General features: G+C 41.0%; 1 protein-coding gene across 1 annotated transcript in view; it reads left to right on the top strand.

Moving 5' to 3' along the window:
- Positions 1-364: 364 nt before the first annotated feature.
- The window catches only part of LOC126442637 (bone morphogenetic protein 1-like), a gene marked incomplete at its 3' end in the record, with an annotated part of 87,705 nt that continues 66,351 nt past the window's right edge, over positions 365-21,718 (top strand). The window contains exons 1-2 of the mRNA XM_050090721.1: positions 365-478; positions 4,250-4,327. Of these exons, the coding sequence (XP_049946678.1) occupies positions 436-478; positions 4,250-4,327 (121 nt within the window). The remainder of the gene's footprint in view (positions 479-4,249; positions 4,328-21,718) is intronic.

Genomic DNA, 21,718 nt, shown 5'->3' with positions numbered 1-21,718 from the left:
TTTCGAGGGCAAGTGCTCTACCAACTGAGGAAATCAGTAAAAGTTTTCTGTATTTTTCCAGAAATATAACGGGATTCAGAAATGTGATACATTATTAATGAAACACACATTGACAATAAATTAAAAGAAAATAATTTTGGTTTTGATGATGATGTATCTGTAGGAATCACATCTGTTCTGCACACACTGGAAGTAAAAAATTACATCAGAAGTTTCAAAATAGAAAAAAGTGATTGATACATTACAATTGCTACGCTGTTGAAAACACATATATGTTTCATTTTCAAATGTCTGTGCACTAAGTGGCTCTGAGTACCAAAAACTTTTGTATATTTTTTAAAGAACAAAATATCTTCTATGATACTGCAGTTAAATTTCAGGGGAATTTTTTTTTTAATTTCAGGGGAAACGCTGCAAGATGATCATGCGGCAAGAATGGCAGCAAATATTGGAGAATTAATAATGCCACATGACCATGGTAAGTTAAACATCTCACCATCATCCACAGCTAAGCATGGCACATTGCATGGATCTTTAGCCCAGTAGCTTTTGCATTTTATGTCAATGGCTGTATACAGATCACGTGTTGTAAGGATAAGAAGCGACAGTACAAGAATTTAGTTTAATTTCAAAAGCGGCGTATTTTTAGATTTAATAGCGTTCCAAACTGGAAGGAAATGTTAGCGTTCTCGCCTGATAAGAAGTGCAATGGAATAGAAATACAGAAGACACATAAATAGGACTGTGAAACAATAGATAGACGTAAAGCAGTCCTATATGCTAAAAAAGGTAAGAACAAACACAATAGTGGCAATGACATTACTGCTGTTGGTGTTTAGCACTATACAAAACTACTAGTTACATCAAGTACCACACACACTTGTCCATTAGTTCGTAACATGTTGTGCTTCCTGTCATTGAGAAGCTATAAAGAAAATTATACTAAAGTTTTCCTCTGTAACATCAAAGTCACCTAGTTAAGTGATGTCTTTCATCATCTAGTTTGATAGAACCGTTTTTGATCCTTTGTATCTTAGTCTCATCACAATGTTACATAAAAGAAGAGAAATACAGTAGGACCACTAAAATTCGCAGAGCAGCAGATGGGCAGCTCAGTTCTTAGCTTATGTGGCTGCAACTCCCAGTACTGTGAACAGTATAATAAAAATAGGTAACACCACATGTATGTATGATAAACACAGATTCTTCCATCAGGGAGGAAAGAGGGACTGATTGGGGTAGAGGATGGACAGGAGAAACGTGAATCTGAATCTGCCTGAAGAGGGACACATTGTATGAAAACGACCAGTACGAAAGACTAAATAAAATGCTTCACATAGGTAGGATCTTAAATACAAACCTTCGATGACCAATGTAGAACCTTCATTTCAAGTACCATGGATGGTATATTAGAATACAGACTTTTCTGGTCTATATAGATGAGGAAAAGCTGTCGTCTTTCCAGCTGAATGGTACTGTTCTCCAGAAATGTTTCCCACTGTAATGGTGCAATATATTACTGTTGGATCTCATTACTGACACGTGACAAAACGTGTGGAGATAATTGTCTATCATTCTGTTAATTAGACTGACATTCCCAAAATAGCATGCATTCATTATTGTCACTATTGTTGCATTTATTATTAAAGTAATTGTCACATAGTGCTGTGTACTATATGTTTGTAAATATTGCAATAGCTATTACTATTGTTATTAGTGTTATTATTGAGAATCGTTCATTTACTAATCATAATGAAATATTAACTTACAAAGAATATCTCACAACACACCCTGCCACCTTCAGAATTTGAGAGAATGTATTCCGGTCAACATTGTCAAAAGCTTTCTCTGCTAGAAATGTAAGTTTGCCTTTCGTTAATCTGTCTTCTAAGATCAGTCGTAGGGACAATATTGCCACGCATGGTCCAACATTTCTACAGAATCCAAATTGATCGTCTCCGAGGTTGGCTTCTACTAATTTTTCCAATTGGCTATACGGAATTCGTGTTAGTATTATACAGTTGTAACTTATTAAACTGATAGTTCAGTAATTTTCACATCTGTCAACATCTGCTTTCTCGGGATCAGAATTGTTATATTCTTCTTGAAGACTGAGGCTATATTACTTGTCTCATTCGTCTGCCTTACCAGATGGTTTCATCGTGGTTGGCTCTCCCAAGGCTATCAATAAATCTAATGGATTGTTTTCTACTTCTGGTGCCTTGTTTTGACTTAGGTCCTTCAGTTCTCTGTAAAATTCTTCATTCAGTATCATCTCTCCCATTTCATCTTCATCTATGTCCTCTTCAGTTTCCATAATATTACCCTTAAGTAGAGTTCCCTTCTATATACTCCTTCCAACTTTCCGCATTTCCTTCTTTGCTTAGGACTAGTTCTCCATCTGAGTTCTTGATATTCATACAGGTGGTACTCTTTTCTCCAAAGGTAATTTTAATTTTCCTGTAGGCAGTATCTGTCTTTCCCCTAGTGATATATACCTCTACATCTTTACATTTGTCCTCTAGCCATACCTGCTTAGCCATTTCGCGCTTCATGCCGATCTCATTTTTGGAACGTTTATATTTCTTTTCGCCTGCTTCATTTACTGCAGTTTCATATTTTTTCCTTTCATCAATTAAATTCAGTATCTTTTCTGTGAATTTCTTCTAGCCTTTGCCTTTTTACCTACTTGATCCTCTGCCGCCTTCGCTATATCATCTCTCAAAAGTACCTATTCTTCTTCTACTGCATTTCTTTCCCCTGTTCTTCTCAATCTTTCCGTAATTGTCTCTCTGAAATTCTCTACACGCTCTGGTACTTTCAGTTTATCCAGATCCCATCTCCTTAAATGTTACCTTTTTGCAGTTTCTTCATTTTTAATCTACAGTTCATAACCAATGAATTGTGGTCAGAGTCCACATCTGCCCCTGGAAATGTCTTACAATTTAAAACCTGATTCCTAAATATCAGTCTTACCATTATATAATCCAACTGGAACTTTCCACTGTCTGCAGGCCTCTTCCACGTGTACAGCCTTCTTTCATAATTCTTAAAACAAGTGTTAGCTATGATTAGGTTATGCTTTGTGCAAAATTCTACCAAGCAGCTTCCTCTTTTATTCCTTACGAGCCAGTCCATACTGACCTACTACTTTTCCTTCTCTTTCTTCTCCTATTAAATTTTCGTCTCCCTTAACTATCTGAATAACTTCTTTTATCACACATACTTTTCTTGAATCTCTTCATCTGCTGAGCTACTTGGCATGTAAACTTGTACTGCTGTGGTAGGGATAGTCTTCGTGTCTGTCTTGGCTACAATAATGCGTTCACTGTGCTGTGCATAGTAGCTTATACCGTTACTATTTTTTTTATTCAGTACTAAACCTACTCCTGCACTACCCCTATTTGAGTTTCTATTTATGACCCTGTATTCACCCCACCAGAGGTCTTGTTTCTCCTGCCACCAAAATTCACAAATTCACTATATCTCATTTTAACCAATCTATTTCCCTTTTTAAATTGTCTAACCTAACTGCCTGATTAAGGGATCTGACATTCCACACACCAGTTTTCTTTCTCCTGTTAACGACGTCCTGCAGAGTAGTCCCCGCTCAGAGATCAGAATGGGGGACTATTTGATCTGTGGAATATTTTACTCAAGAGGACACCATCATCACTTAACCATATAGTAAAGCTGCATGCCCTCGGGAAAAATTACAGCTGTAGTTTCCCCTTGGTTTCAGCCATTTGCAGTAACAGCACAGCAAGGCCGGTTTGGTTGACGTTACAAGGCCAAATCAGCCAATCATCTAAACTGTTGCCCCTGCAACTATTCAAAAGGCTGCTGCTCATCTTCAGGAACCACACATCTGTCTGACCTCTCAACAGATACCCCTCCATTGTGGTTGCACCTACGGTAGGGCCTGATCTATCGCTGATGCATGCAAGCCTCCCCACTAACAGCAAGGTCCATCGTTCACTGCAATTACAAAAACAATACCCTAAGAGCTGAAAGTAAGGTGATATTGGCTTACATATATTTTTTGATGTTCCTGATATTTAACCAGCTGTGTCTGTACAATCAGACAGATCTAAGACATAGAATATTTAATCTAATTTAGTTCATGATCTACTGTTTCATTTGCTTTGCCTCAGTACTTCAGTATCTCTAATATATTTCTTTTTCAAGTAAATGTTGAAAAAAGACAACGATAACGACAATGTAATTCAATATTTTGTCCAATTTCCAGAACGACAGTTTCTTCAGACTAAAGAGGAGGTCCATTTTGAGAGAAAAACTGTTGTGGTACCTTACTATGGTCACCAAGGCAAGTATCTGTCTTTTCTGTACTTGGTGGAATATGTTTTACATTTTACTACTGATCTACTCTATTGTTCTTCTTATTATTATTGTTAATACATATTGGTCCACCAACGAGTAGAAGTTTTTTAATAAAACATGTGACAATCAGAAAGTGGATAGCTGTATTACAAACGAGTAGTGTACATTAATGAAGACACATATTTCTGCTATTTCAAATTTGTCTTACATCGATACGAGTGATTTGATTTTATTATTTGATAAATCATCCAGTTTCTGTCTAGCGAATTTCTTGATTTGCATCAGTTATTTTCCAATAAATGAGGGAGATACGAAAAAAGAAACTACTTGAAGATAACATAGTGATCATTGTGAGTGATGTGGCGTGTAATGTGAATGATTTACCAAATTGTGAAAGGATGAGGTTACGAAGAACTGTCACTCTCAACATAAACATAACACACACACTTATTCTGAGAACATTTGCAAGCAAAACTTTTTATCGCAAGACAATCAGTCAATAATACCAAAAGCTTTGCATATTAAGACAGAAGAAGTTGACGGGCTTCTTGCCTGCATAATTTTCAGGACCTTGTACAGGAACTGAATGTTGCTGGCTTCCCTCCAAGTACAAATTCAAGCCTCACATATACATAAAAGTGATGCTTGGCTTCTCTGTCATGTAGAACCATGTTTTGAGGAGATTCTGTATGTGCACAAAGAATATTCATATCCCAGAAAAACATGATTAGGATTGTCTGTTCTGACTTGACGAACTTATGTACGCCATTCCGAGCATATCTAGAAATTATGACTAAATCATTACTGTACATCCGTTTCTACATGTGGCTAATAAGTAACAGTTCAATGTTATTGTACAGGAATTCTAAAATTTAGTTAATATGATAACAGGAAGAGCGTTACCCCCTAACATCACTTCCTAACTCACTGCATAGAAGGCCGGGGCTTTATTCTGTACACCTTCAATGGAGCCGAGAAATGTTTTTCTAATGTCAGATGAGAGGCCAGTTGCTTCTTTCCTTCAATGTGTAGAGGAGATAATTGCAGGAGTATAGAGACTTGCACTGTATTGTACTGCTAATAAATACAGTGAAGAGCCAAAGAAATTGGTATACATGCCTAATATCGTGTAGGGCCCCCGCGAGCACTAAAAAGTGCCACTACACTACATGGCATGGGCTTGACTAATATCTAAAGTAAAGCTGGAGTGAATGACACCATGAATCCTGCAGGGCTGGCCATAAATCCGTAAGAGTATGAGGGGGTGGTGCTCTCTTCCGAACAGCTCGTTGTAAGGCGTCCCGGATATGCTCTTATAATGTTCACGTCTGGGGAGTTTGGTAGCCAGCGGAAGTGTTTAAACTCAGAAGAGAGTTCCTGGAGCCACTCGGTAGCAGTTCTGGATGTTTGAGGTTTCGCACTGTCCTGCTGAAATTGACCAAGTCGTAGGGAATGCACAATGCACATGAATGGATCCAGGTAATCGCAACAGAATGCTTACACATGTGTCACCTATGAGAGACATATCTAGACGTATCAGTGTGAGTGACGTGTGGGTGCTATTCTGTCATTCTGTGCAATGGATTAATGTGAGATGTACCCTTTACACTGTGGCTCCTGCAAGATGCAATTTCCACCCCCACACTACTACAGATGTCAGACGGACGTTCCTAACGTTCTAAATAGAAATGCCTGACAAAACTTTCAGCAATAAATACCTTCTGGAGTCGTCCACTGTAAGGAAATGACACAAAAATTCACAAAATTTCTTACGTAACTAGTGGGATACTTGGGTACTGGAGTAGTGCTAGTTAGTGTAAGAAAAACATGAAACTAACGAAAATTATTATTTATTTTGAAAAAATTCTGAGAAATCACAATGGCGCTTTTAGTTATGAACTGAACAAGTTGTTTCCGGGTTCTTTTCGGAATGTGAAGTTGCCTCTTAGGTATAGGATTCGCTAATGAATTTGTTATACAAAGTTTAAGATTGTTATTGACTTGGCAGAATGGCTGAGAGCCATGCCTACTCAACTTGAATAATTATCCTTTAGAACATTGTTAGGTACAGTTGTGGCTGTCATGTGTGAAATGCAGTGAAGTATACTCTTGTGGAGGAAATATGGGGCTCACAATAGCTGTAGCACACAATACCGTAAGCTGCGATGACTGCCGTCTGCGCCGCTCGCTGCTGACAAATAAGATAACTCTCGTTCTATCTGGATTGACCTTCGCCAATCAAACTCTCCCTACGCCTTGATGAACTCAAGGACTCCTATTCGCCCCTAGTCTAACTATTGGCGTCATTACTGGTCAGATAACCAGTCCACTGCGATGGCACTAAAAAATTTGCTCGCAGGCGTTTAACTATAACTCTGTCCGTTCACACTGTATAGTAAGTGTGGCGGCCAACACAGTGAACAACGCTTAATCGCAAGGACTCAATATAGAGTCGCACTCTGATTCGCTCTCGACAGAGGTGCTCTCCCAGTGAAGTACTGAGGAGAGACTTGTTCCTCGCTTTTTGAGTACACGTACGAGCGCACACGCTCTTGTTACACGTTCTCGCTCCAAGAGCGACAACGGAACAGCCCCTCTCCACGCCAGACGTGAAGGGGTATATCTCTTGGTCTCTTCCATTACTCGTTCGGCTCAAGGTATCAGGAATATAATCTGCCAATCAGCACTGTTCTTTTAAAACGGGAGAATGACATTTCGTTTAAGGCGACCAATCAGGAAATCTGTACCACCCGCGTTTGGCGTTTGCTGTCTACCTGTGAAAACCTCTGAAACTGCGTGCTATGTTTGTAAAGAATGCGTAGGCTGGGCGCTCCCACACAATGTAGTGGAATTTGCTTTTAAGCCGAACATGGGGTCGTTCTCCCTTTCACTCGGGCAAACACTGTCTGCTCTACGGGCGGTGGCAAGCTGACGTAGATAGGTTGACTCGTCCTCTGAAGGGACCAGCCTCCTGGCGTGTGGTTTGCCTCTCCCGAACTAAAAGTTTTTGTGACCATCCGAGGCGTTGTTGTTCTGTTGGATTGATGACAGTTTCCTGTTTTTGAACCATTTGTGATCGTCGTGTCTTGAATATGTGTGTGTACGCCGGCCTCAATTATTTTAATCTCAGTGCGCAATTGCGATTTACTTGTTATTTGCATATCGTTTACATGAATTCAGATAACATTGACTTTATTTTAAGGAGTTTGTGTTCGAATGAAGCGTCTTGATGGGTGGAATATGATTGAGAGGGCGGAATATGTAAGCAATGATGGTCAGGAGACCACGATGTCATACATGATGGGTCCCATATTATTCCAACTGCACATGTCCCACACCATTACAGGGCCTCCACCAGCTTCAACAGTCCACTGCTGATATGCAGGGTCCATGGATTCGTGAGGTTGTCTCCATACCCACACACGTCCATCTGCTTGATAAAATTAGAAACGAGACTCGTCCGACCAGGCAACATGCTTCCAGTCATCAACAGTACAGTGCAGTCATCAAGGGTACACGAGAAAGCCTTTAGCTCCAAAAGCCCATATCGATGACGTTTCGTTGTATGGTTCGCACACTGACGTTTACTGATAGCACAGCATTGAAATTTGCAGCAAATTTGTGGATGGTTGCACTTCTGCCATTGGTCCCGTTCTTGGAGAATCTTTTCCCGACGGGAGCGATATCTCAGATTTGATGTTTTACCAGATTCCTGATATTCACAGTACACACGTGAAATGGACGTACTGAAAAATCCCTCCTTCATCACTATCGTGAAGATGCTGTGTCCCACCATCGTGTACCGACTATAACAACACACTGAAACTCACATAAATCTTAATAACATTCCATGGTAGCAACAGTACCCGATCTAACAACTGCTTCGGACGCTTGATCTCATATGTAGGTCTTTCCGACCGCAGCGCCGTATTCGATCTGTTTACACATCTCTGTATTCGAATACGCATGCCTATACCAGTTTCTTTGGCACTTCAGTGTATATAGTACTGAAAACGTGTGCCATTTGTCATGCAGTAAAGGAAACCATAGAAATATTTGGAGCAGGCATTAAGATACAGGGAGTAGAAATAAAAACTATGAAGCTTGCATATGAAGCTTGCAACTGACATTATAATTCTGTCAGCGACAGCAAATGACTTTGAATAACTATTGAAAGGTATGGACAGTGTGTTGGACAGATGGATAAAAGATAAATATCAACAAAAGTAAAACAAGGATACTGGAATGTATTCGAACTAAAACAGCTGATGCTGAGGGAGTCACATCAGAAAATGAGACACTTAAAGTAGTAGATTAATTTTGCGAGTTGGGCAGCAAAATAACTGATGTTGGTCGAAGTAGAGAGAATAAGAAATGTAGGCTAGCAAAGGTAAGAAAGAGAGTAGATAGCTCTACATATTTACAGTACCAAAGCAATTAAAATGGATGGTCTCAGAGGAAAAGTGTCTTTTTCTACTATTTTTAATGTTGCTGCTTTCGTCTTCCCCAAAATTACTGGTGTGAGTAGACTGGAAATATTGTGGTTCGTTGTTGTCATAGTTTATATATGTTCCTGCAGTTGCTGGTCCTGCTCGTCCATGAGTAAATTGATTCATTCAGCACCTCCAATGGTTGTACATTATAATGCAATGCATAGATCACGATGTGAACATCAATGTAAAGTGTGTGTGAGGGGAAGGCGGGGGTAGGGGGCGGGCGGCCGAGGGAGTATGAAAAGAAAAAGTCTGCTAGTCATGGACTAGAGACTAGATTGAAATAGAGAGGAATTCTCTATTATACTGTCAAAATATTTTCTGTTACTTTCTTTAAATATTGGTACACAACTTCTACAATATTTTTAAATGATGTTTTCTTAATTTTAACTGTTAGAATTTTCTTTTCGCGGTTGCAGTTTCAGCATCAAGCTATTTTGAAGAAAAAATTTTCAGATATAGGTTTGTGTTACACAGCAGTGTGCATATTACGTCGTTATAGCTACATATAGCAAGCATATATATCAAAATCTTCTATTTGGAAATGGATTAGTGCCGAACGATAGCAATTGTTGTTGTAGTTGTTGTGGTCTTCAGTCCTGAGACTGAATCTGCTTAGCGTATTCATCTCTTAGTCCCCCTCTACGATTTTTACCCTCCACGCTGCTCTCCAATACTAAATTGTTGATCCCTTCATGCCTCAGAACATGTCGTACCAACTGATCCCTTCTTCTAGTCAAGTTGTGTCACAAATTTCTCTTCTCCCCAATTCTGTTCAATACGTCCTCATTAGTTATGTGATCTACCCATCTAATCTTCAGCATTCTTCTGTAGCACCATATCTGGAAAGCTTCTATTCTCTTCTTGTCCAAACTATTTATCGTCTATGTTTCACTTCCATACAAATACTTTTAGAAACGACTTCCTGACACTTAAATCAATACTCGATGTTAACAAATTACTCTTCTTTAGAAACGCTTTCCTTGCCATTGCCAGTCTAGATTTTCGATCCTCTCTACTTCGACCATCATCAGTTATTTTGCTCCCCAAATAGCAAAAGACATTTACTACTTGAAGTGTCTCATTTCCTAGTCTAATTCACTCAGCATCACTTAATTCGGCTTCATTCCACTATCCTCATATTGCTTTTGTTGATGTTCATACTATATCTTCATTTCAAGACACTGTCCCTTCCGTTCCACTTTTGCTGTTTCTGACAGAATTACAACGTCATCGGCGGACCTCAAAGTTCTTATTTCTTCTCCATGGATTTTAATACTTTAATTTTTCTTTTATTTCCTTTAATACTTGCTCAATATACAGATTGAATAACATTAGGAATAGGCTAAAACCCCTGTCTCACTCCCTTCCCAACCACTGCTTCCCTTTCATGCCCCTCGACTCTTATAACTTCCATCTGGTTTCTGCACGAATTGTAAATAACAATTCGCTCCCTGTATTTTACCTCTGCCACCTTCAGAATTTGGAAGAGAATATTCCAGTCAACATTGTCAAAAGCTTTCTCTAAGTCTACAAATGCTAGAAACGTAGGTTTGATTTTTCTTAATCTATCTTCTAAAATAAGTCGTAGGGTCAGTACTGCCTCATGCGTTCCAACATTTCTATGGAATCCGAACTGATCTTCCCCGAGGTCGACTTATACCAGTTTTCCCATTCGTCTGTAAAGAATTCGGGTTAATATTTTGCAGCCGCGACTGATTAAACTGATAGTTCGGTAATTTTCACATCTGTTAACACCTGCTTTCTTTGGGATTGGAAATATTATATTCTTTTTGAAGTCAGAGGGTATTTCGCCTGTCTCATACATCTTCCTCACCAGATGGTAGAGTTTTGTCAGGGCTGCCTCTCCCAAGGCTGTCAGTTGTCTTCTCCCGGGGCCTTGTTTTGACTTAGTTCTTTCAGTTCTCTGTCAAACTCTGCATGCAGTATCATATCTCCCATTTCATCTTCATCTACACATTCTTCTGTTTCCATAATATTCTCCTCAAGTACATCGGCCTTATATAGAACCTCTATATACTCCTTCCACCTTTCTGCTTTCCCTTCTTTGCTTCGCACTTGGTTTCCATCATAGCTCTTGATATTCATACAAGTGGTTCTCTTTTCTCCAAAGGTCTCTTTAATTTTCCTGTAGGCAGTATCTTACTTACCCCTAGTGAGATATGCCTCTACATCCTAACATTTGTCCTCTAGCCTTTCTTGCTTAACCATTTGTCCCTACCTGTCGATCTCATTTTTGAGACGTTTGTATTCCTTTTTGCCTGCTTCATTTACTGCTTTTTTATATTTTCTCCTTTCATCAGTTAAATTCAATATTTCTTCTGTTACCCAAGGATTTCCGCTAGCCCTTGTTCATTTACCTACTTGATCCTTTGCTGCCTTCATTATTCCATCCCTCAAAGCTACCCATTCTTCTTCTATTGTATTTCTTTCCCCATTCCTGTCAGTCGTTCCCTTACACTCTCCCTGAAACCCTCTAGATCCTCTGGTCCGACCTCCTTAAATTCCACCTTTTTACAGTTCCTTCAGTTTTAATCTACAGTTCACAACTGACAGATTATGGTCAGAGTCCACATCTGGCCCTGGAAGTGTCTTACAATTTAATACCTGGTTCCTAATTCTCTGTCTTACCATTATATAATCTATCTGAAACCTCCCATTATCTCTACTATGTATACAACCTGTTTTCATCATTCTTGTACCAAGTGTTAGCTATGATTAAGTTATGCTCTGTGCAAAATTCTACCAGGCGGCTTTCTCTTTCGTTTCTTACCCCATTCCATATTCACCTACTACGTTTCCTTCTCTTCCTTTTGCTACTATCAAATTCCAGTCACCCATGATTATAAAATTTCGTCTCCCTTCAGTATCTGAAGAACTTCTTTTATCTCTTCATACATTTCGTCAATCTCTTCGTCATCTGCAGAGTTAGTTGGCATATAAACTTGTACTACTGTGGTAGGAATAACCGTCGTGTCTATCTAGGCCACAATAAGGCTTCACTATGCTGTTCGTAGTAGCTTATTCGGATTCTTATTTTATTATTCGCTATTTAACCTACTCCAGCATTACCCATATTTGATTTTTTATTTATATCCCTGTATTTACCTGACCAGAAGTCTTGTACTGTCTGCCACCGAACTTCACTAATTCCCACTGTATCTAACTTTAACCTATTTCCCTTTTTAAATTTTCTAACCTCTCTGCCCGATTAAGGGATTTGACGTTCCGCACTCCGATCTGTAGAACGCCTGTTTTCTTTCTCCTGATAACGACTTCTTCCTGAGTAGTCCCCGCCCAGAGATCCGAATTCCATATATTGATAAAACTATGAGGGTGGTTTGAAAAGTCCTGGAAATGGAACGGAAAAATGTATTTACATCTCTGAAACTTTTTTTATTTTTCAGTGTAGTCTCCTTGTAGATCAATGCCGTTAGTTCAACCTCGTATTTGTTTCCAGAATGAGATTTTCACTCTGCAGCAGTGTGTCTGCTGATATGAAGGTAGGAGACGAGGTACTGGCGGAAGTAATGCTGTGAGGACGGCGCGTGAGTCGTGGTTGGGTAGCTCAGTCGGTAGAGCACTTGCCCGCGAAAGGCAAAGGTCCTGAGTTCGAGCCTCGGTCCGGTACACAGTTTATATCTCGTATTTGTTGCAGCTTAAAGATGCAGCACTATTAAAACTTACCTACATGACGTTTTTTGTGAGTTTCCTCTAGGCCTGCAAAACAGTTGTCTACTCTGGCTGTCAATTCTTCGTTTGAAGTGAATCTTCGTTCACCAAGGAAAATGTTCAGTTTTGGGAAGAGATGTAAGTCTGACGGGGCCATATCAGGTGAATAAGGCGGGTGTGTCAACAACTCATACTTAGTTCGTGTACTTTTGCCATACTGACGGCACATGTGTGCTGGCGCACGTCAAGAGTCGCTGCACCCATCTTGCAGAATTTTTTTTTCATTTCTAATTCTTCAGTTTAAATGTGATATACCTCTTCATATGACATCTGACAAGCGTGAGCAATTTCATACGCTTTCAATCGGTGATCCTCAAAAATGGTTCAGATGGCTCTGAGCACTATGAGACTTAACATCTGAGGTCATCAGTCCCCTAGAACCTCAAACTACTTAAATCTAACTAACCTAAGGACATCAAACACATCCATGCCCGAGGCAGGATTCGAACCTGCGACCTTAGCAGACTGTAGCGCCTAGAACCACTCGGCCAGTACGGCCGGTGGTGATCCTCCGTGAACATTTTGTGCACTTTAGCAATGATGTGCAATGACGCATGTTGTCCAAACACTGCACGGATAGTCATCTAGGCTCTCCCGACCAAATTTAAATTCATTTGTCCACTTGGCAACAGTTGAATATGAAGTCCCCAGTGTATTCAGAAAATCGGCCTGAATGTCTTTTGGTTTCACAGCGTTGTTTTCGAAGCATTTAATCATTACTCGATTCTAGATTTTTTTTTTTTCCAGCTTCGCAAATCACTACGCAGGAACAACCACAGAGCCACGTCACCACCACAGCTCTCTTCCGAGAGCACTGACGTGCCACGTGTTTACAGGCAACAGTCCAATGAATATCAAGTGAACAACTCGTTGTGCTAGTGCTGACCTCTAGTGGTGATTCTCAGAACTTTTCAAACCACCCTCGTATTTCGAAGTTGCTGCTTAAAGATGAAGCACTATTAAAACTTGCCTAGATGAATTTTTTAATAATCGAAAATTATATAAGAAGTTATTAAGAAAGTACCAAAAGTCAAACCATAAGGAAATCACCTTATCATGTGTTACCTACCCTGTTTCATAGCTAAGAGACAACTTTCGTATGCCTAGTTTATGCTACCACAACTGTTTGTCTACTACCGTAGAAAATCAAGAGACCTCGAAACTAAATGTGGTATGCAGGTTTGAAATTTTCTTAAAATTATACTTACATTGCAGTTAATAATTTATATCTGTTTCTTCACATCACCACAACACAGTGTAGGAGATACATTCAATAATTTCGAAGCCCTTAAAAACTGTTTGACAATAAACGCATAAAGTATTTATAATTCAGTGATACGTTGGAAAAAGCAAAGCAATTGGTGTTACTAAGTTCCTCATCTCAAAATGGTTAAGTTTATCATCTGATGGGCTTGGGAAACAAATAGACCGTACGTTTTAAAGTCCATTGTGGTATCCATCAGAGCCAGTCTGCACTACGAAAGTACAGTTTATGTATAAACCAGAAAATTGATTTCAAGACATTACACACGATTCAGCACCTAAATTCACACTTTGGGGAACACAATTAAGAGGAAGGCAGAGGGTACTTTCATTTGTACTACATATTAGGTTTCTTCCTGTTTTAGACGAATTTGGAGCATTGGAAAAAAATGGTTCTTTTGGAACGCTGTCCTTGGAAAGTCATTCGTTTGGAGCCGAATGGAGGGTCCCAGAGAGAGGCTCTGTCGATTCTGTGACGGTCTTTGCTGCAGGTTTCTGGGCCTGCGATATGGGGAGGAGATTTGTAGGATTGCTCTTGAGTGCTCAACACACGGATAGGAAGTACTCAGGTAGCTGAGTACTTGGACAGTGCACCTGGCCTTTTATTTTTAGGCTAGGCTATCCATCCTCAAAGTGAGGAGCGCACCCCTTATCAGTGTGGTGGGGAGGGGTATGGAGAGTAATAGAGGGGGGCGCAGAGTTACATTGAAATAATTGTACTTCATTTTGTCTAAGGAAAGAAAAAGATACCGGTGAACAAATATTGCCAGGTTGTCATTCCCATGAACCAAGGCTGGAAGCTTCTTCATCGTTAATCTGCTATCTTATTTTACAAGAACTGACCAGTAGATCCTGTCAGCAGGAAAGCTTGTAAATTAGATGACAGTTTGACGGCGTGGCAGCCACTACCTTGCTATGGCGACCTGAAGAATAATTTGTTAATCACAGACACTGTGACTGTCCATTCGATTTCAGTTAGTCTTCCGAAATCATTTCAAAGATAATAAGTTAGCTAGAAGTAGAATTCCAGCTCTTCTCCAATGGAAATGGACTGAAGAGTCAAAGAAACTCGTATACCTGCTGAATATCATGTAGGGCCCCCGCGAGCACTCCATGGCAAGGAGTTGACTAATGTCTAAGGTAGTGCTGGAAGGAACTGGCACCATGAATCCTGCAGGGCTGTCCATAAATCCGTTAGAGTACGAGGGGGTGGAGATCTCTTATGAACAGCACGTTGCAAGGCATCCCAGATATGCTGAATAATGTTCATGTCTGAGGAGTTTGGTCGCCATCTAAAGCGTTTAAACACAGATGAGTGTTCCTGGAGCCACTCTTTACCAGTTCTTCCCGTGCGAAAGTGTCGCATTTTCTTGCTGGATTTGCCCACGTCCGTCGCAATGCACAATGGAAAACGAATGGATGAATGGATGCAGTTGATCAGATAGGACGTTTACGTACGTTTCACCTAGCAGAGTCGTACCTAGACGTATCAGAAGTCCAATATCACTACAACTTCACACGCCCCACATCATTACATAGCCTCCACCACCTTGAAGAGTCCGCTGCTGACATGCAGTATCCACGGATTGATGAGGTTGTCTCCATACCCGTGCACGTCCATCCGCTCCATACAATTATATACGACCCTCGTCCGACCAGTTATGAACAGTCCAATGTCGGTGTTGACGGGCCCAGGCGAGGTGTAACGTTTCGTGTCATGCAGTCATCAAGGGTAGACGAGTGGGTCTTCAGCTCCATATCGATAATGTTTCATTGAATGGTTCGCACACTGACACTTGTTGATGCCCCAGCACTGAATTCTGCAACAATTTGCAGAAGGGTTGTACTTCTGTCACGTAGAACGATTCTCTTCAGTCGTCGTTTGCCACATTCTTGCACGATCCTTTTCCGGCTGCAGGGATGTCAGAGATCTGATGTTTTACCGGATTCCTGATATTGATGGTACACTCGTGAAATGGTCATAAGGGAAAATGCCCCTTTGATCGCTATCTCTGAGATTCTGTGCTCCATCGCTCGTGCGCCGACTATAACACCACGTTCAAACTCACTTGTGATAACCTGCCATTGTAGCAGCAGTAACTGAGATAACAACTGCGCCTGGCACTTGTTGTCTCATACAGGCGTTGCCGACTGCAACGCCGTATTCTGGCTGTTTACATATCTCTGTATTTGAATACTGATGGCTCTACCTGTTTCTTTGGCGCTTCAGAGTAATATTAGTGGTATGCTGTCTGACACAGTCAATCGGTTAAAAGTCTAGGAGTAGCCTTGCGAGGAAATGTGAGTGAAGACATGAGGTTATAAGTAGGGAAAGTGAATGGCTTACTACTGTTTACTTGGTAAATTGTAGGGAAGTGTAGCTATTTACATAGGAGATGACTAGTGCGAGCACTAGTGTGGCGCATTTTTGACTCCTGCTGTGGTGTTTGGGAACCTATCAGTTCAGATTACAGGAAGACATCGAAGCAATTGAGAGCTACGCTGCTACACTCGTTAGCATAAGTTCAATTATCACGTGAGTATTTCGGAGCAGCTTCGTGAACTAAAATGGGAACCCCTGGAGGGAAGACGAGGTACATTTAGCGAACCACTATAGAGAAAATTCACAAAACGGGCACTTCCGGCTGACTGCAGAACGATTGTTCTACTGACACTGTACGTTTCGCTAAAGGACAAGATACGAGAAATTAGTGCTCATACTGTGGCATATGGACGGTTGTTTCTACCGCACTCAATTGCCGAGTTCAATAGGAAAGGAGATGACCAGTATTGGTTCAACGTACCATCGGCCACACGCTGTATGGTCGTCTGCGGATAATGTGTGTAGGCATCAAACTGTTGTGTAGCTACCTTCCTTTATTTGTATCGATAATGTTGACCTGCAAGTTGATCGTTTGAGGATTTGTCATTCCTACCCATGCTGAGAGGGTAAGCCTGGTCTCGTGAGCTGTACAATCTTCCCTGATGGTACCCTGCTAGACGGCAGGCTGGCCAGCACGGTGAAGCTTCATTCGCGAAGACTGCGGCTCAAATCCCCCTGTCGGACGTTCCATGTTTAGTTTTTCCAGGATTTCCCTAAAGTCGCTGTAGGGTCAGATCGTTGTTGCAGAAGCAACGAAAAAAGCATGCCAAATTAGAACGCAAAATCCCCAAGATTGGCACAGATGCTTGTAATAATTTCCACAACGGGTGTCTGTCTTGAAATCTGGCAGAAAACCTAAAGAGATTCTGGTCATACATAAAGCACACTAGTGGCAAGACGCAATCAATACCTTCACTGCGCGATAAAAACGGTGAAGTCAGTCATGACAGTGCCACTAAAGCAGAGTTATTAAACACGGTTTTCGGAAACTCCTTCACCAAAGAAGACGAAGTAAATATTCCTGAATTCCAATCAAGAACAACTGGCAAGATGAGAACCATAGAAGTAGATGTCATCGGTGTAACAAAGCAGCTTAAATCACTTAAAAAAGGCAAGGCCTCCGGTCCAGTTAGGTTCCTCTCAGAGTATGCTGATAAAACAGCTCCATATTTAGCAGTTATATACAATCACTCGCTCACAGAAAGATACGTACCTAAAGACTGGAAAACTGCTCAAGTGACACCAATATCCAACAATGGAAGGAGGAGTAATCCGCTGAATTACAGGCCTATATCACTAACGTCGATCTGCATTAGGGATTTAGAACATATACTGTATTCGAACATTATGAAGTTCCTCGAAGAAAAAGATTTATTAACACATAGTCAACACAGATTCACAAAATATCGTTCTTGTGAAACACAACTAGCTCTTTATACTCATGAAGTAATAAGTGCTATCGACACGGAATGTCAAATTGATTCCATATTTTTAGATTTCCAGAAAGCTAGCGACACTGTTCCTCACAAGCGTCTTCTAACCAAACTGCGTGCCTACAGATTATCGCCTCAGTTGTGCCACTGGATTCGTGATTTCCTGTCAGAAAGGTCACAGTCATCGAGTAAAGCAGAAGTAATATCCCGCGTTCCCCAAGGAAGTGTTATAGGCCTTATAATGTTCCTGATCTATATTAACGACACAGGAGACAATCTGAGTAGCTCTCTTAGATTGTTTGCAGATGAATCTGTCATTTACCGTCGTGTAAAGTCATCAGATGAACAAAACGACTTCCAAATGATTTAGATAAGATATCTGTATCGTGCGAAGAGTGGCAATTGACCCTGAATAAAGAAAAGTGCGAAGTTATTCACATGAATACTAAAAGTAATCAGCTAAATTTCGGTTACGCGATAAGTCACACAAATCTGAAGGCTGTAAATTCAACTAAATACTTAGGGAATACAATTACAAATAACCTAAATGGGAACGATCACATAGATAATATTGTGGGTATAGCAAACCGAAGACTGCGATACATTGGCAGAACACTTAGAAGGTGCAACAGGTCTATCAAAGAGACTGCTTACACTACGCTTGTCCGCCCTATTCTGGAGTACTGCTGTGCGATGTGGGATCCGAATAAGGACTGACGGATGACATCGAAAAAGTACAAAGAAGGGAGCTCGTTTTGTACTATCGCGAAATAGGGGAGATAGTGTCATAGATATGATACATGAATTGCAGTGGCAATCATTAAAACAAAGGCGTTTTGCTTTGCGACGGGATCTTCTCTTGAAATTTCAATCACCAGTTTTCTCCTCCGATTGCGAAAACATTCTGTTGGCACCCACCTACATAGGGAAAAATGATCATCACGATAAAATAAGTGAAATCAGGGCTCGCACGGAAAAATGTAAGTGCTCGTTTTTCCCGCATGCCGTTCGAGAGTGGAACGGTAAACAGCACGAAGGTGGTTCATTGAACCCTCTGCCAGGCACTTTATTGTGAACAGCAGAGAAATCACGTAGATGTAGATGTAGGTGTTGGGAGCTACTGGTCTGGTTCGTTTGAAAGGGCACGGCCAATTTCGTTCCTCTTCCTTTCACAATGCGAGCTTGCGCTCCATCTCTAATGAGGTCCCTGTTGACTGGACGTTAAACTATGATATTCCTTCTTTCTTAAGGTTCTGCAGCTCATTCGGTAGAAATGGAAACCTTGTAGGATCACTTTGTCCGCCTGTCTATCTTCCTGCTTGGCTCTTAAGAACCCTTTTTCTCTGGAACAGGTAGACGTATCAAGTCTCTCCATGATATAAAAGATTTAAGCTTCTACAATGCAGCGTCAAAGCCATTCGTAAAGAGCCAGAACACTGCGCTGCGGTTGGGAACGTCTATCTAAGACATCAAGTGTCAGGCGCAGATACGTTAAGTAATCACCATGGTTTCAGAAAACATCGTTCCTGTGCAACGCAGCTAGCTCCTTATTCGCACGAAGTAATGGCCGCTATCGACAGAGGATCCCAGGTTGATTCCGTATTTCTAGATTTCCGGAAAGCTTTTGACACCGTTCCTCACAAGCGACTTCTAATCAAGCTGTGGGCCTATGGGGTATCGTCTCAGTTGTGCGACTGGATTCGTGATTTCCTGGCAGGAAGGTCGCAGTTCGTGGTAATAGACGCAAATCATAGAGTAAAACTGAAGTGATATCAGGTGTTCCCCAGGGAAGCGTCCTGGGACCTCTGCTGTTCCTGATGTATATAAATGATCTGGGTGACAATCTGAACAGTTCTCTTAGGTTGTTCGCAGATGATGCTGTAATTTACCGTCTAGTAAGGTCATCCGAAGACCAATATCAGTTGCAAAGCGATTTAGAAAAGATTGCTGTATGGTGTGGCAGGTGGCAGTTGACGCTAAATAACGAAAAGTGTGAGGTGATCCACATGAGTTCCAAAATAAATCCGGTGGAAATCGATTACTCGATAAATAGTACAATTCTCGAGGCTGTCAATTCAACTAGGTACCTGGGTGTTAAAATTACAAACAACTTCAGTTGGAAAGACCACATAGATAATATTGTGGGGAAGGCGAACCAAAGGTTGCGTTTCATTGGCAGGACACTTAAAAGATGCAACAAGTCCACAGCTTGCACTACACTCCTTCGTCCTCTGTTGGAATGTTGCTGCGCCGTGTGGGATCCTTACCAGGTGGGATTGACGGAGGACATCGAAAGGGTGCAAAAAAGGGCAGCTCGTTTTGTATTATCACGTAATAGGGAAGAGAGTGTGGCAGATATGATACGCGAGTTGGGATGGAAGTCATTAAAGCAAAGACGTTTTTCGTCGCGGCGAGATCTATTTACGAAATTTCAGTCACCAACTTTCACTTCCGAATGCAAAAGTATTTTGTTGAGCCCAACCTACATAGGTAGGAATGATCATCAAAATAAAATAAGAGAAATCAGAGCTCGAACAGAAAGGTTTAGGTGTTCATTTTTCCCACGCGTTGTTCGGGAGTGGAATGGTAGAGAGATAGTATGATTATGGTTCGATGAACCCTCTGCCAAGCACTTAAATGTGAATTGGAGAGTAATCATGTGATGTATATGTAGATGTAGATAGTGTCATATGCGGCGCAACAGCGATGGGACTCATCTCCGACGTAACGATGAAGTTGGGATTTTCCCGTACGACCATTTCACGAGCGTACTGTCAATATGAGGTATCGGCTAAAAGATCAAATCTCCGACATTGCAGCGGCTTGAAAAAGATACTACAAGTGAGGGACCAACGCCGACTGAAGAGAATTGTTCTACGTGACGAAAGTGCAAGCCATCCGCAAACTGGTGCAGATTTCAGTGCTGGTCCATCAACACGCGACAGTGTGCGAACCATTCGACGAAACATCACCGATATGGGCCATCGGAGCCGAAGGTCCACTCGTGTATCGTCGGTGACTGCACGACACAGAGCCTGGGCCCGTCAACACCGACATTGGATTGTTGATGACTGGAAATGTGTTGTCTGGTCGGACGAATCTCGTTTCAAATTGTATCGAGCGCATGGCCGTGTATGAATTTGGAGATAATCTCACCGCTCCATAGACCCTGCATATCAGCAGGGAACTGTTCAAGCTGGCGGAGGCTCTGCTATGGTGTGGGGCGTTCTGGCGTTGGGAACTTGCTTATACCGTATAAGAAATAGTAGTAAATAATAACAGTGATGCTGTCACTATTTGTTGGCAATCTTTACTGGCAAAATGCAACCTAACACCAGATTGCGTACTTAGGGCTTTCCTGTGTGGCCGTTTTTCAGTGCGACTTGAAAAGAGAGAGAAATTATTAATTGATCACCGATGCGTCAGTTCTCGATTGAGTTCAGGAGACGTACGGATTGATTACGCGAATAATTGATCTTTTGACCCGGATTGCCTTCACGCAAGCAGAATCTTCGATGAAAATGCCTAAGGGCCTATTTGAAAATAAAAATGGAAATGAAAGCACATTAGTGGAATTTCGTAAGAGAAAGATTAACAGATCGGAAGGTGAACACATTAGTGGTCTCCCAGATACAATCGAGACACCGCGATAAAGAGCGAACCCGTAACAAAGCTCGTATATAATTTGAACATCATTTTTGGTTAGTGAAATAAAAGATTAAGAAGAAAATTACTGCATCGGAAAATCTTAATATATTTTGAATAAATTGGCTTTAAACTTCTACACATTGACAAATACACAATAAACGCATGACTTTCATCTGATATTACTTTTGTAAATCGCACAGTCCAATAATCGCTGCTTTGTCAGTCCGTTCCTTCTTAAAAATTAAATGTCCTTGCGTGTGCGTAAGTACATTGTACCCACACCCGAGTTACCGGAATGTTTGTTCGTCGTTTCACGTAGTTTTTACACAAAATGAAAATATAACTTGTAGCAATGCTATGTAGTGCGTCTTAAATGTCGGTGACCAAAAATACAAGTGATAATG

The sequence above is a fragment of the Schistocerca serialis genome, unplaced genomic scaffold (genome assembly GCF_023864345.2).
Source record: "Schistocerca serialis cubense isolate TAMUIC-IGC-003099 unplaced genomic scaffold, iqSchSeri2.2 HiC_scaffold_1396, whole genome shotgun sequence".
Lineage (NCBI taxonomy): Eukaryota > Metazoa > Arthropoda > Insecta > Orthoptera > Acrididae > Schistocerca > Schistocerca serialis.
Note: the sequence above shows the minus strand (reverse complement) of the source record. Positions and strands in the feature narration are given on the sequence as shown.